At 36.2% G+C, this 16,877-nt stretch overlaps 1 protein-coding gene across 2 annotated transcripts in view; it reads left to right on the top strand.

The window, feature by feature from the left end:
* LOC113040137 (roquin-1-like) overlaps positions 1-16,693 on the top strand; it is a 31,524-nt gene extending 14,831 nt beyond the window's left edge. Inside the window, exons 9-20 of one of the 2 annotated variants that reach the window (XM_026198411.1) lie at positions 249-361; positions 440-721; positions 1,146-1,348; positions 1,447-1,769; positions 1,856-2,017; positions 3,234-3,380; positions 3,908-4,121; positions 4,210-4,294; positions 4,397-4,499; positions 11,043-11,162; positions 11,417-11,508; positions 11,643-16,693. In XM_026198411.1, coding sequence (XP_026054196.1) covers positions 249-361; positions 440-721; positions 1,146-1,348; positions 1,447-1,769; positions 1,856-2,017; positions 3,234-3,380; positions 3,908-4,121; positions 4,210-4,294; positions 4,397-4,499; positions 11,043-11,162; positions 11,417-11,508; positions 11,643-11,823 — 2,025 coding nt within the window. In that variant the 3' untranslated portion in view covers positions 11,824-16,693. The remainder of the gene's footprint in view (positions 1-248; positions 362-439; positions 722-1,145; positions 1,349-1,446; positions 1,770-1,855; positions 2,018-3,233; positions 3,381-3,907; positions 4,122-4,209; positions 4,295-4,396; positions 4,500-11,042; positions 11,163-11,416; positions 11,509-11,642) is intronic. The other variant, XM_026198412.1, reaches the window with a different exon arrangement.
* The last annotated feature ends 184 nt before the right edge of the window (positions 16,694-16,877 follow it).

Below are 16,877 nucleotides of genomic sequence, written 5' to 3'. Positions count from 1 at the left end.
AATATACCCAAGCGACTTAAGACTGGTTTTGTGGTCCTGGGTCACATGTTTGTTATTGTAGTGTTATTTATAGGCAATTGTTGTATTTTAATTATTTTTAATCAGCTTTTATATTTTCATTTTTAATTTTGGTTTAATTTTTAAATGGTTTATTTAGCTTTATTTTTTTATTTACATTTATTTTTAAATCATGTAATTCGAATAACTTGCCCAGAAATGACTAAGCATATCTCACTTCCTGCCCACAGCCGCCTCAGCACAGCAAATACAAGACCTACATGTGTCGGGACATGAAACAAAAAGGCGGCTGTCCTCGCGGAGCAAGTTGCACTTTCGCTCACTCTCAGGAAGAGCTTGAAAAGTACGCAAGACTTGAACTACGATAAATAAAGCGTATTAAGCATTCGCATCAGCCTCACCACCTCTTCTCTGTCGACAGGTACCGTAAGATGAATAAACGTTTGGGAATGAGGCGACAGCTCAGCCAGTCCCTGACCCAGCTGAACGAGATGGACCTCGGCTCCGGTCTGTTAACTGACGATGGGCTGCTGATGGAGGGACTCCCACGCAAACACTCCTCCATCACTAACGTCATCCTAGCAGCAGGACCTGATTCCACACTAGCCCACCTTGTTTCCAGAGGCTCGGACCCGTCATATGACCCAACACACAAACCAGGGAACTCTGGGAGCCTCAGTGCACCTGGCTCCCCTCCAGACTCGTGAGTTTATTTGTTTATTAGCAGTGGGAAATAAATCGTATTTAAGCAGGCGGGATGTCAAACTTTTTTTCGTAATTATTTTTATAACATATTATGTCATTATTGACAATGTTATAAACATTCTACCTAATCGTAATTTATCGCCTTTGCGATTTTATTTCGATTAAACATGCAGCTAACTGAAATAAGTTTTAAAGCAATAACATTTAGGTTAATTTCAATAAACGAATCAAAATTATTGATTTATTAATAGTTTATCAACAACGACACTTACGTCATCCAGCTTACTACATACTTACTCCAACAGACTACTTACCATATAAATGAATAAATGGACATGAAATGTTAATTTAAGTCAAAATAGTTTTCATTTTAATAAAGCAGGAGTGCAGAGTGATTGTGCACTTTATCCCTTGATTTACAGATTGGAATCCATCCCAAAAGCAGGGATGCTCATAAACTCTCACTCCAGGGTAACGGGTGAAGGTGCAGTCGGACAGAAGCACATGCCTGCGGTGCCTAGAGGTCCTCACATGTACTCACCACACCCGTCTGAACGGTATTACTCTGACCCAAGAGTCCCTGTGCCACCCTCTGCCCAATATGAATCCTCCCAGTACCCTGCAGGTACCAAAACACTATTGTTCTATTGAGTTAACACGTTACATTTTGCACTTCTATATCATTGCACTTTTAAAAATGAATAATTTTCCTCACTTCTACAGGTAATCCTTATCCTCACCACCATGTGCACACACGTTACGCTCGCAATCCGACTCCAGATCCAGGAATGTCATCATATCCGGACTCCTATTCCAGCTCCTATTCTTCAGAGCTCCAGTGCGCCAACGCTAGCTCCCATTACGGATACCCTTCACACCATGACGGCCGTCGCCACTCAGCCTACACCCATCCTCAGACATTGCCCCCACGGGAGGTGGTGCGGAGGAGTCCGGACGTTCCCCCGCCGCTACCACCCCAAAACGCTTCGTACCTGTCAGAGCCAGACAACTATAACCACTCCAGTCACATGAGGAGTTACCCGAGGGTAAGTTCTATTACCTGCTATATTTAAACTGTACTGGTCTCATTTAAAAGCTAAAGAAATCATCATCTCTGATAATGTGTCCACAGAGTGCCTACACACGACCTCAGCCGTCCCTGGACTACCTGCACCGCCGAAGACAGGAGATCATGGCCCAGCTGGAGGAGAGAAAGTTGGCTTCCCCGTCACCATTCAGCGCCTCACACACATACGACCCCAGCTACCCTCAGGACACGAGGGGGCAGAGCCATGTAAGCCAGAGGAAGAATATTTCATAGACAATAATAATAATTAACAAAATGTAGAAGGGATGCATGTTTAATCTAAATTAAACAATGGATTCATGTTATAAGATAAAGAAATTAAGATTGCCATAAATAAGATTTGTAAAAAAAAAAAAAAAAAAAAAAAGTTATAATAATTTGATAACTGGGTCTGTAAAATTATTATCTGAAATCTATTTTAGTAAAATTATATCTATCTTAAAAATGTATTAGAATTATATTTATGTATTGTTATTTCTATATATTAGTAGTATTGTAATTTTAATTGTATATTGTGTTTTAGTATAGTATTATAGTAATTTCATTTTTTCATATTTAATAATAGATACTTTTTTTATTATTTATATTGAAATTTTATTGTAATTAGAAAAAAACAATTTTTTTTTATATTATCTTTTTCTGAAATCTATTTGAGTAAAATCTATTTTAGATTCATTTTAATTTTATATAATGCTAATGTTGTTATTATGATTTATACAGCATTGTAAGTTTTAAAAACGTAATAACATACTCTTGATTTAGTGAAATATTTTGCTATTTTTGTTGAATATATGTAACACTTAACGTTTATAATAGTATTTAGTATTTGTATAATATAATAATAATGATAATAATAATAATTATTATTAGTATGAAATGATAATCATTTCTTTAAAATTTTCATATTGATATTGTGTTGTCATTTCATTATAGATTAATATTTCTAATTTTACTTAATATAATAATATTATTGTAGCTTTCTGGAATAAACCATTTTAATAGAAATATATGTGTATATATATATATATATATATATATATATATATATATATATATATATTAAAGATTTATTTTAGTTGTATTGTTATTATTATTGTTATTTATTTTATATTAATATTGTATTGTATTTTTTTTAAACGGCATTATTAATATTTCTGTTTTTTATATAATAATAATAATAATAATAATAATTATTAATATATTTTTTTTTTATAATAATAATAATTATTATTGTTCTTGTAATGTATATTGATATTTATGCATAATCACAAAATGTTGGGACAAATTGTGCAGTCCTACAGGCTAGCACAGCAAATGTTGAACTTTTTTTAAATTGCATTTTAAATCACATATTTATCAGAAAAACCATTGCAATTAGATTTTTTTCCACCAAATCAAGCAGCCATATCAATGTCGCTCACAGTACATGGAAGACAACTCCCACAGTTTTGGACACTTCCGGGAACCGGACTACACCAGCTCGTATTCGCCTTGGTCATGTGACACCTTCGGTTCCTACATTGGCAGCAAAGATATAAAGTCCAAGGAGGGCATGAACTCCATGGACACAGTAAGTTTAGCATGTTTAGAGGTACATAAGGGATTCTCAAGCAGCTGTATTTTTATCAGAAAGAAATAAAAAAGGTCAAAGGCACACAATGAAGAAGAACCTGAGCTTAATTTTTTTTTTACATTTGAGATATTTAAAGTTTAAAGGCTTCACATTGCAAGAGGATTTTGTCCCCGTTTCTCCCACACATTCAGATATGTGCTGTTTTCAGTGGCTGTTCCATTACAAAAGGTTATCAGTGTTTATTCTGTCTAGTTTGAACTAATCATACTGTTGACAAACCAAAGGCCATATATATATATATATATATATATATATATATATATATATATACATACACACACACACACACACACACACACACACACACACACATACAGATGACCAGTGAGTTTTGTTAACGGATCAGGCTTATTTCATGTTAACGCTTGGATAATGTTGTTTAAATATGCATTTAAATAATAGCATGCTGAATAGTTAGCATATTCAAATAGGATTCTTGAGCTAACTGTAACCATTTCTCACAGCAAAATATAGACAAAGGCAAAAATCTGAGAGCACATGGCTTGGAGCTTCAGCGCAGAGCGGCAGACGGCAAAGACGACGACCCCATCATTCCCTTTGGCTCCCTGCCCACCGTGTCTCGTTTCGGAGCCATCTCGCGCACGTCTAAACCGGGCTACCCGCCAAACAGTCCCATGCCACCCATGCCAAACTCAGCCAAGCACAGCGCTTCAGCTGGTAAACTCCTCCTGCTTTGTCTCAGCATTGCCAATGGGACAGCATGGTTGTTTCAGTGTTTCTGAATGGTCTTTGTCTTCTCTTTAAGCTGACTACACCTATGCGAAGCAAGGCGGGTGGAGTGGTGACTCCTACCAGCCACACCAAACGTCTCAGGGGCACTTCAGGGAGCGGTATGTCTCCAGACTCACCCTTTACAAGAAGCTCTTGGTTTCTGTTTAGTTTTATTCTAGAGCTGGCGTAAATGAGTGAAATGTTTTCTGCTTATCCCGCAGAACCAGTTCATCCCCTGCTGTGCAGGCGCGAGAGCAGCTGAAGATGGAGCTACAGAAGGTCAACCTCCAAATCAGCCAACAGACACAGAGTCGCGGCCTAGAGGTGAGACTGTCCGTCCTGCCCGATGTGTTATTTTAAAGGCCTGGTCACAGCTAAAGGACTCCAAAGTATCAAATAATTGCTTAAATTATTTAATAATTGCTATAAAATATTCACTTGAAGAAAAAATTGCATGCGTATATTAGTAACTTTTCTAAACCGTATACAGTATATATTTTTTATTTATTAATTTGATTTTCTTTTTTTATATTTATTTATGAATGGAATATTGTGTGTGTGTGTATGTATGCATGTGTATATATATATATATATATATATATATATATATATATATATATATATATCTCTAAGCATACAGTCAAACCAAAATTTATTCAGACACCAGTATAATGTTTTATTTTATTTTTACTTGTGGGTAAAGGACACTATAGTTCATTTATGTAAGTGAGGATAGGAAAATAAAGTAAACTGTAACATACTCAAAAATTCATCACACAGTGGACCTCCAGTTAAACTGATAATAATTTGGGACCATAAATTAATCAGACTCTTTGACCTGACCATGTTTTGCTTAAGTGTTTTTTTTTCTTTAATTGCTAATGCAACCTTTTGTAAGATTAATAAGGGAATTAAGATAAATATAACTCAAAGGGGATTGAATTACAGGGTATAAGAACCAAATTAGTATGCAAATTATTCAGAATTAATATTTAACAGTTTATCAACTATTTGTCCACGGATAAATTGAGATTAGGGTATTTTATCAATTCTGTACAAAATATTATCCTGTGGTCTATGACAGTGTTAATTTTGACACGAAATTTTAATTTAGTTTTAGTCTTAGTCTTTTGACTATAATTCTTTTTAGTTTTAGTCAAGTTTTAGTCATCTGATTTGTTTTAATTTTAGTCTTATTTTAGTCGACTAAAATTGCTTGGTATTTTAGTCGACTAAAATTGCTTGGTATTTTAGTCGACTAAAATAAGACTAAAATCAATAACAGATTTACTAGACAATTTTTTACAACTGGTATAGGAAACAAACTTAACCAAAATATATAAAACACAAATTCAACTTTATTTCAACACAACTGTGTCTTTATTTCGATTCAAAAGCTTTTATGCAGCAGCAAACACTGTCATGATAATGTAAACAATAACTAGCTGCCAATTGACCATCAATAAAAGAAAAATAAAGTTAGGTCCAGGACCTTAAAGTTTACAGCTGAGCTGAACAATAAGTGCATACATTTAAAGTAAATATTTAATAAGTTGGCAGCTAGGTGGATAAAAAAAGTAACAAGATTTTATAAGGTATTCATTTGTCTAGCAATATTGTATGTTTTAAATACTACAATATTGCTAGATTTGTATGTATAATGATAGGATGTGAACATTCATGTTTCACATGACTAATATAGAAATATTTGTGATATTGTCAACAAGTAGAACATTATAAAATATACTAAACATTAGTATTAATCAAATGTATTTATCATGATATTACGTATTAGTATTGTGCTCGCATCTAATTTGAAGAAGGGGCTATTTTACAGTACTTTTCAGTTCGTAATATTTAATGCTACAACATCTACGCACTGCACTATTCCAATTTTGCTTAGCTCAATAAACAAAAGAACATCGTTGTGAAATTACATTTGAGAAAATGTCCGAGTGGCTCGTCTGTAAATGTCTTTTCAAATTGGTTGTGTTCTTGCCACGAATGAGCGCTCTGCGTGCTTTACACTTTGTTTTGTTTTGTTCGTCGTCAAACGTGAAGTGAGCTGTGGACATTTTGTCGCTCTTTTAGACAGTAGGGACTTTAAGCAACAGCTGCGAATGGAACGGCTACGGCGACCGGAAGTTTGCCGTCACACCGCTGTAGCCAAGAACGTAAAAGTCACTAAGCAACGGTAAAACAGAACAGCGCAACGCAGCATTAATTCATTTATTGAGATCCAAAAAAAATATATAATTTAAAAAAGCAAGAGAAGGATTGCTTTTGGCGTTAAATGACAATCTTTTGTCAGAAGAGGAGTTTTTAATATTGTATGATGTAAATAAGTCTAAAAACATAACATTTATTTACCTAACCTCTCACGTTGTAGCGACTCTGGCAAATCAGCTGTTCTCCCGTAGTAGACCGTTAAATTAGAACGTCACAAAGTAGCAGTTAAATTCGCGCAGGCGCAATACAACGCCAGAATGGCGTTGCCGTTCCACCAGAGGCTGTTGCTTAAAGTCCCTATCACCTCTTCGAATGCCGACTTCCCGGGAGCTCATAAAAACTGAAAACCTTCGCTTCACGTCTCAATAAGTCAGGCTCTGATTGGTTCTCTTCTCTCATGCAGTCTGTTCTGTTTTGCCGGTTCTTTTGCTCATTCCTCGCATCTCTCCCGTCTGCTGATTTGATTTTCGTCACAGTCTATTTTCGTCTCGTCCTTTATTCGTTGACGATAATGTCAATCAATTTAGTCATAGTTTTAGTCTCCATCAGTGCCTTCTATTTTAGTTTTCGTTTCGTTTTCGTCAGCAAAAATATATTCGTGACGAAAATAATGACGAAAATATTTAGTCAACGAAATTAACACTGGTCTATGATAATAATATCATATAATTATGATAACTGATTATGAACAAGGTAACAGAATCTACAGTTTAAGGGGCCATTCACATATCATGTATTTTGCGCGCTCATGTTCATTATTTCAAATGTAGGCGTGCCGTGCCGCTCATAATGGAAGCGACGTGATCGCGACGTGGTCACAATGTGCACGCGGTGCGACGCGCTCATTTTTTCCAGGCGCATCTGCACTGCATCGAGTTAAAAACATCTCAACTTTTCAAATACCGCAAGCGCATTTTTAGTGCTGCAAATCCATTTATCCTTTGCTGAAATTTCCACGTCTTCATGGAGAGAGCGAGTCACTTTAATCTTAGTTCGTTTTCTTAATAAGATTTTCACCAGTTTCAGCCAGAATTAGGGGATATTGTGTACTTGCGTTTGGATGCTCCTGTGGCGCATGCGTTCCCTTCTGTAACGAAGTTGCTGGAGAGGGAATCTCTGGCGCTGATTGGCTAGCAGTCGGTTGATGATGCGTTCTGAGGGACAGCACTCGAGTCGATGGTGAGTGGTTGGTTGGCTTTGCCGGGACGCATTTCGTTCGCGAGACTTCCTGCATTGCGGGTTGCTATGCAACAGAGTTTCCTCTGAGTCTGGAGCGACTCTGAGTTTTCTTTGACGAAGTTCAACGAAGGATCTTACTGAAGAGTTGAGTTTTGAGTGAGCTCTTGGTGGTTTGAAGAGTACACGATGGACGATGGAAAGGTCAGCACAAAACATAGGCAAGAGCAAAAGTCACTGCAACAGCAGGGTAAAAAGCAACACATAGCTGCTTGTCATTGGGTTATAAGCGTGTCTATCTGACCCGTCCTTCTTAGTGCGACAGGCAATCAGATATTGTCTTGGGCGGGACCTACACCCCGTTCTCAGGTTCTTGCATGTAATTAGCATAATGTCCACGTGATCGCGTGTGTCCAAACTCCTGAGAGTTTAGTTTAATCGCTTTAATAAGCAAACTTAATGGTTTAAATATGTGCATCCTACACACATCTACTTTATATTCTAGATTCAAAATTCTAGAAATCATTTACCCATCAAGTAGTTACCAAAATACATATACTTCCCATAGTTGAGGTGGAAGTAAATAAGGATTTAGCCGTGATAAGTGTTTAACACACAAAATTAACTTGAGTAATATAAAGCATGCATAATACAGAGAATACACATGAGGCAACTTCTGGTGATTAGTTCCTATAACTGAGGTAGAAAACCCTACGAATAGGCTGTAATGAAAGTTAAACACACAGAAATAATTCCACAGGTTATATAAAACATACATGATACTTAAGATATATGTGAGGTAATTACTTCAGCTTATTGGAAGCAATTTTGAGACCGTTGTTTGTATTAAACAAGTGGGTTAAATTCAGTCTATTGGCTTTGGAGACAAAGTCTCTGGAATTTACAGCTGCAGCAAGGAGGTGTTCCCTGGTTTAAGGTTTTTGGTGATCCTGGGCCAAAGGAATGCCTTAGCATCCTTCCTTTCTTGATAAGGCTGTGGATTTATGCATTGGGGTCACCAAAGGGTTTCTTGGCCATTTGGTCTTAAGTTTGGGGAACAAAGAGAAATCTTTTCCTTCTGTCCTGGAATCGCTGGTATGAGATTAGACAGGCACAAAAAGGGAAGGGGGGTGACATCTCCTTTAGCCACCTCGGCACCATGACTGTGTTTTATGATGCACTAATGGTTCGATGAGGAATCGTTCCAAACTGTGGAATGCGGTGTTGGGTTCATTTAATGAAATGGACTGTTCAAGGATAATCCTACACTTTTACACCACAAACTGAACAAAATGAAGCATTGCTTGGTAATTGGTTGACAGTTTAACAGCTGACAGCTACTCAAACTAATTCATTACATAGCTTTCTATCAAGATGTCTGACATTATCAAGATGAATTTGTTCTGATGCAGTTTAACTCCGAGTTCTTGTCATAATTTATTACCATTTTCTAAACTATAGTGAATAAATGTTGATAATGTGAAATGTTGAAGCTATCAATACATTTTGGTTTGACTGTACACAACAATTTAATGTGTGTACGCATAAATAAAATATAAAAAGAAAATGTACATTTTGAATAGAATTTTTCACATTTTAATTTTAATTTCTAAATGTGGTGGTGTTCTGAAATTAGGCAGCAAAGTCCTGAAAGTTTGTTTTGTTTGATTGTTTTATCAAATATAAATTCATGTCCCATTCACATTTTCTTAGTTAAAAGTGGTTATATAAATGTGTGAGTTGTTTACTTTAAAAAATATATATTTATTAGTTATTTAATGAATTATTAATCATGTAACTTTACATGATGGTATCACTGTTGTCCGATTTATACTCTCTCTGTTTTATGTCATATTTTGTATGACATATTTTATATATATATATATATATTAGTGCTGTCAATCGATTAAAAAAAATTAACTAATTAATCGCACAATTTTTTAAAATTAATCGCGATTAATCGCAATTAAAAGACTGAAACTTTTTGGATATGTAAATGTAAAATGTAAATAATTAATGTAAACTTAAGACAAAGAAACTATTTAAATTCAAAATATGATTGTTTATTGGAATTTTTGTTTAACTTGTAACACAGATTTTCTCATGTAAACAACATACCTGCAATAAACCATCAATATCCTCCAAATTAACTGTTGGCTTGAAAGCCATATTTATTACACAAATAAAAACACAGACATGTAAGTATCATTTGAATTTCAAAACAATCACTGCCAATAAAAAACAAAAATGATTTCCATGTTGAATTCTAAGTGGACTGCAAAAAAATTCCAAAGTATAGTCATTGCCAGTGCTTTAAGTGGGCCAGTATGCACCCATACTCAGTACTGCCACTTCCAAATATAGCTCTTGAGCGTACCGCCACCTCTCCGTGCGCCCAGAACGTGCTTGTAGCGTACCGGTACGCTCATTTGGACATCTGTTTTAATAGAGGTTTTAATCTTTTACCTGCACTGCCGATTTTCAGAGCGCCCTTCACAATGCAAGCTTCCTAATTCATCCCACCCAGAGCAGAAACTACATTACCCATTCACCCTTAAGTTATACAAGTGAATAGCGCATGTGTCGCTTTCCCACTGTTAAGTGTCAACAACTCAACGTGGCCGGAGAAGGTGTGTGAAACTCGTTGTGAGTTATACTAAAGCAAAATCTTGAGTATTTATTGTCTGATAAACATTAAAAACTGTCTGCGGAGGTTGAGTCGTCCTGCAGCCCCCGCTGGCTGCTCATTGGCTGCAGCATCTTTTTTCTAAGTTCTAAAAAAATACGGTAGACGGCAAGGCACAAATTTAGATATTCATTTATCTAATTAATCTATAGCCTAAGACAATATGACAAAAACAATATGATCTTTTTGTCCCCTTTTTGTTTAAAAGCTTGATGAAGAGTGAGAGCGCAAGTTGCTGCAGCTGCGAGGAGGACAGTGATGCACGCGCACAGGAGTGATTGACAGTTCGCGGCACTGTGTACAAAAAATACTCCGCTACACAATTATTTCTTTATTTTCGTTTAAGCTTATTAACGTTAGCGTTACAGAAAGGTCTGATTTACGCACTGTTACAGTAATTTTTTTTTTTCAATGACATTTGAGTTCATGATTTTAATGTTGCTGTTTCTTGTGGCAGACTAAATGAAGAGTAATGTTTCTTGTGGCAGACTGAAGAGTAATCCCAGATTTTTATACTGAAACTTTCCGTCTAAAAGTCCTTCCTTGGTCTTAACCATATTTCTTTGCACGTTGAACACACATAGGCCACAACTGGAAATAAAAAAAACTGCAACCGCGTTAATTGCGTTATTTTTTTTTAACGCGTTAAATATTTCAAATTAATCGAATGCGTTAACGCGCTAATTTTGACAGCACTAATATATATATATATATATATATATGTCGTCTTTTGTTGTTATTTTAATGATTCAGCTGTTCACGGTCTCTTTTGGCAGAACCCGAGCTCAGTCATGTCCCAGCCGTCTCGAGGGGACTTGTCGTCCAGTGGGCAGGTGAGTCTGGAGCTGCACCAGGTGGAGAGCGATATCTTCATGAAGAAACAGGAGATGGCCATGGTAAGTGACACATGCGGTTTATAGAGCTGCTATTAATTATTCAGAATTAATATATTCTATTACCGCTGAATAATTCATGCGACTGCGACCATTTCTTGAGTAGAAAATCCATTTTTAAGCAAGGTCATTGGTAAGAGTACTGTTTTTTTAAACTCTGGTACTGTGGAGTGTAATTTGAGAAACCTTTATATCTCTGTTCCCGCGAGTTCAGGAAGTGAAGAAAAGTGATGTGATTTAAATTATTTTGCCTTCAGGAGAACCACAATGGCAAGTACAAGCGGGTCTCATTGGAAAATGGACAAGACGAACACACTCTGCAGCGAGATGAACATCCAGTCACTCTTAGGTAAAATATAACGAATATACATAATAAATCAAAGGAAAAATAGACGGTATTTTACCAGTAACTTTTCATTTGTGTAAGTGCTATTTATGTTTGTTTTTTAAGTCAAGATTTGTGCTTTCTTGTGTCCATTACAGTAGTTCTCATGGTGGTTCTCTCTCTGATTGTAGTGAGGGCTCAAACGGCTCCATCCAGGACTGTGATCTCGTCAGCAGCAGCATGTCCTCGCTGACCAGCAAGACGTCCTCTCTCAGTTTGTCCTCCGAACAGGTGGCCAGCAGCCCTGATTTGCCCAAGAACGGAGTCGACCACTCCTAGCCGGCTCTTTCTACCTCAGATTCCCCTTGCGCAGCCACCTCTTATTCTCTATTAGGCCAGGTTAAACGCTGAAAACGCTGTATTCACTCGCTCAATCCTGAGCGCTTCGCTTCCTCCGCTGACCCTCAAACACCCATCAGGCAAATATGGGTGGGATTCACTGTGCATGTGCCTCAGCAGACTTGCACAATCATGCCCTGAATTAACAGCAGTTTTTTTTTTTTTTTTTTACATTTTTTATTCCCCTCCTTCCCAAGACTAGCCTTTTTTCCATAGCGGCGTAAATCAGGGTGAATCTGAAAAATCCAGAGTCTTAAGTGTATGTCAGGCAGCATAGAAAATGATCTCAGATCTCAGTTATGTTGTTTGACTATCATTAATCCACTATCTTGGGTTTCAAAATTGCATTTTTATCATTGTGCTACGTTTTGGGTAGTTATGCTCTGTTGTGCTTGGTGTGGCGTGTCCACTACTGTCAGAGTTTACAGTGTGTGAATGGATTTCTTTTGTTTTCTTTACACAGTAACTGCAGGCGTTCTGCATATTCAACCAATTTTGATGGTTAAAACTATGTATCATGTTTCAGACATTAGGCTTCATTTAGGCCTTTACAGTGTGATTGCTGCGACGCACATTATTGTCTATTACAGAAATCCTCGTAAACCCCCAATGCTCACTGATTTGACCTCAATTGCTCTCTTGCCAACAAACCCATAAGCCTTTTCCAGTCTTAATAGGGCCCTTGTATTGTTTTCAGCATATTACACTACGCTGCCTGTGGGATTTCGATTGAACCGCCTGTAATCATCATTTTCTGTTGTAATGTCCTCAGGGATGCATTATTCGGCCTCTGTATTTTGTGGACGTGAATAGAAATAACAATCCAGGTCACTCTGTTTTTTTTCATAGTGGGTATAGTAACATTTTTCCATCCTGGGGATGGAAAGAAAGCTGCTGTGGTAATGCATAAAGATGCATTCTGTTCTAAGAGTGCGTATATACTACTCTTCACTTTGTCAGTGAAAATTATGATCTTCAGTTCAGATCAAGCCACATTTCTGTTTGTTTTTTTGTATATGTGGTGTTTGTCATCCTGAAAAATGTGGTGTATATTCAAAGCAAAAAGAAAGACTTTGATCCAGTTGTAGCCGCCTCAAGACTCCTTCATTCTCCATTTCGTCTTTGAGGTGTAAAGAAGGTTGTTTTGATGGGCCGGTTCGATCGAATTCTCCTACAGGCTGGGCTCAAGCGTGTACTTCATTTTAATACTGATCGGGGGATTAACTGAGCTCCTTTACTTTGCTTTACCGTCACATGGCTTGCAGGAGACTGTTTGGACTTGAAAAGCTTGGACTCCTTACATTTTTAAAGGACTAGTTCACCCAAAGATTTGAACAGAATCAGTACTTGCTCACCAATGCATCCTCTGCAGTGAATGGGTGCCGTCAGAATGAGAGTCCAAAAATCTAATAAAAACATCACAATGATCCATACCACTACAGTCCATAAATGAATCACTTGTGAAGAGAAAAGATGCATTTTTGTAATAAACAAATCCATCTTTAAGACATTTTTAACTTCAAACTGTTGCTTCTGGCTAAAGTACAAGTCCTTAATATTGCTTTCGTCAGTGAAAATGTCATGTCGTTTGAACCAGAAGAGAAATATGCGCAGATCAAGCACCATTTATAATTGAAAACAGATATTGAGGATAACCGAGGATGGATTGTTTTTTTTCCACTGGATGAAGCATTATTACAGATTATGGAGGCATATTATTGGCCAAAAGCAACGCTTTCAAGTTTTTATTTATGTGAAAAGCTGCATGTTTATAAGAAAGCGCATTCATTGATTGGAGTGGTGTGGATTACTTGTTGATTATTGTGATGTTTTTATTGGCACCCGTTCATTACAGTGGATCCATTGTTGAGCAAATAATGTAAATATATTGGTTGATAGAGCCCCGACGCCAGTAAGTTCTTTCGTGTTGTTGGGCGTAAAAGGAAATCTTTGTAGAATCTGCAGACATTTTTCACATTTTCTCTGCAGGTTTTGGAAGAAAAACTGACAGCATTATCAAACTAGCCAAAATAAACCAGCAAAGACGCAATATGGGGATAAAGTGTTGGCAGACTCTGCTCAGACCTTGGCAAATTGTATGAGTTTTTATATATATATAACACTTGCACTGTTAATCTCAAACTTGCTTCCTTCCATGTAGTTGCTTCCTTGGTGGTGAGATCTCTTCACTTACAAAACATTGTCAGCTGCAGTAATTTAGCTTTAAGTTAGAGGTCATTTTATTTTAATTGTATTATTTTTTTAATAGTTTTTTTTCTGCTAGCATGTAATGGTCTCTTGAGACATCCTACCACATCCTTAAAATCACCTATTTTGGTGGAACTTCTCTTAAGTTGGAGTAGATTTCAGTTGTTTTTATTTTTTTATTTTTGTTATTATTACTGTCGCTTAGGTCTGAGCTTTCGACATTTTAAGCAATCGTAAAGATTGGATTTTGCAACTTCGTTTAGGGTAACCACTGTGAAGCACAGTGTAGACTTGAAGGATAGCACGAATTTACCCAAAATTAGACATTTTGAAAGGAACTGAGCAAAGCAGATGCTTTTTGTTGTTGAGTTGAAGCAACCAAATGGATTACGAACCCTTGGTTTAAAAAGGCAAAGGCATTTTAAAACGCTCTTGTTGGTATTTTTAGGATCTAGAAGTCCTAGGTCCACCTGGGTAACATCATCTTTATTTTTTCAGTTTAAAGGAACACCTCTGTCTTTATCTCAGGGTTGATTTAAGTGTATTTGGGTGTAAACGTCATGTTGTGCACGCTTTTTTTTTTTTCTTCAGGACTGCAATTTATGCTTAAATATTTTCAGGACTTGAAGACTGTGCCTTTATGCAGATGTGCAGTTATTCACGCGTTTGGTGTTTAGATGTAGCCGTACCATCTCGATTTATAATATTCAACTCTTCTTAGTCTTCTAAGTCAGCATTTATATTAAATGATCTCTACGAATCTGCAGGCGTTCAGGCCGCCAAACTGAGTACTGCCTATCCTTTCTGAGACAAAGGAATTTATTGCCAGGTCATTTGTTTTTGTAGCCATTTTATGTACGTTTCATGCAAGTGAACTTGAGTATTTAAGCATGTTTCATGGTGTAATGGTCTTTGGATGTTAGGGTTCTGAATTGAAACAGGAAAACAAGGACAGTGTGTATTTTAACGTAATTTGATATCCATATTCAGAGAGAAAAGTATCAAGGCTTAATTTATTTTGACATTATTAGAGGTCTGATAATACATATAAACAAATCAATCTTTGCTGATCTCATTAAAGCCATTAATACAATCCCTGAAAGTTCCTTTGTACCTAACCAAGACTGATTTCGATGTTTCCTTGGACGAAACGCAGATTGTATAAACTTTTGCAGAAGGGCTCCATTTATAATGTATTTGAAGTCAGCCATTTGAAAACCAACGGTTTTAAACTATTGTTGCAAAGTAACATTGACATGATCGCCCATGAGCCAGTGGGAATCACTATTGATTTAAAAAGGGAACCAAAATGTTTACCCAGGTGAATCTCATGAAACTTTTCAAAAAATGGTCACAATTCACCCCAAAATAAGTCTAGATCGCATCAAATGAAGCCCGTTTTTGCAACCTCTTGAAGTTTTTGCGTTGTGAATATTATTGTCATGACAATTAAACGGAGTAATACTGTATTGTAAGACATAATTATATAAAAATATATTTTAAACCAATGAGAATGAGAATTTTTTGCAAATTTGGCCCGTTTCAATGCAAACAAATCTAAAAATAAGTGCGTAATTGTATTTTTTTTTTTTTTTAGGTGAAATATGACTTACATTTTTTTCATGAGGTTCATCTACCCAATGCTGACTTTAAAAAAATAAATAAATAAAAGAGTATTTATGATCAGTGTCTAATGAAAAGTTTCCTCACTGGAACTCTTTTTTTTTTTTTTTGTGATTGTTGACTCTGTTCAGGGTTCGTTTTGAAATACGAATGTAGTACTAATTAGTGTCAAATGGTAAAAAAAAAAAATAGGAATTGAAATCTGAATTTTGACACTTGGTGCCTGAAACACCCAAGATTGTAGTATGTTTTCCCACATGGATAAGTGATTAATGGTACATAATGTTCCCTGGCATGGTGGGGAGAGTATGCGCCGTGCACATAGACACGCAGTAGATTTACAAGAAATCATTATATTACTGGAAACGTAAGGGTTGTGCACCAGCACAGGTTTTAGTGTTTTAGTCTCTAGCTGTAGGATGTAGTTTTGAAAAGAATGATTGTGTGTTTGTGTTCAAGTGTGTCCAAAGAGAGTGCTGTCCACCTCATTTCTGTGTTTGTTCCCACTGTAACTCATTGCTTGCACTCATGTATTGACTATTTTTCGTGAGATGGGGTGTTGCATTGTGGTCTTTTTTTACCATGATTCCTAACATCGGGATATACAATTGTTTTTGATGATTTCTCCCATGTAATCTCATGATAGACTGCTTAAATTAAGGTACATTTTAAAATCAACCTGAATAAGAAAGTAAATGTTTGTATATTATACTCCATTAAGGAATGTTTAGAATATTTCTCCAATGTGGATGTAGTTGTAATACTTTTTTTTTTTTCTTCGTACAAGAATTCACTGTGTGAAATTTTGGATTGCATTTTTGTATAATACAATTGCTTTTCTTCTTTGAGAGGGCGGGGGCATAACTAACTGGATTTTCGAATTAGATATTGAAAAACTTGAAAAATATTTAATAAGAAATGTATTTTATGTGCAGCAGTGATTCTGGCATGGATTATGATTAAATGATATTGTAAACCATTTTCCTATCTTGTCTTTCTTACAAATTCTTGCACTTTTACACAACAGCCACTAGGTGTTGAACATTGAACAAACGGCAAAACAACTGATCACAAACTAAATGTTTTCACCTCAGGCATTTGTACTGAAATTGTTCTTTTTAACAATGTTTTGAACAGATTTCACATTATTAGTCAAATTTGCT

This window comes from Carassius auratus, chromosome 22, assembly GCF_003368295.1.
Source record: "Carassius auratus strain Wakin chromosome 22, ASM336829v1, whole genome shotgun sequence".
NCBI classification, from domain to species: Eukaryota; Metazoa; Chordata; class Actinopteri; order Cypriniformes; family Cyprinidae; genus Carassius; species Carassius auratus.
This window is presented reverse-complemented; position numbering and strand designations above follow the sequence as displayed.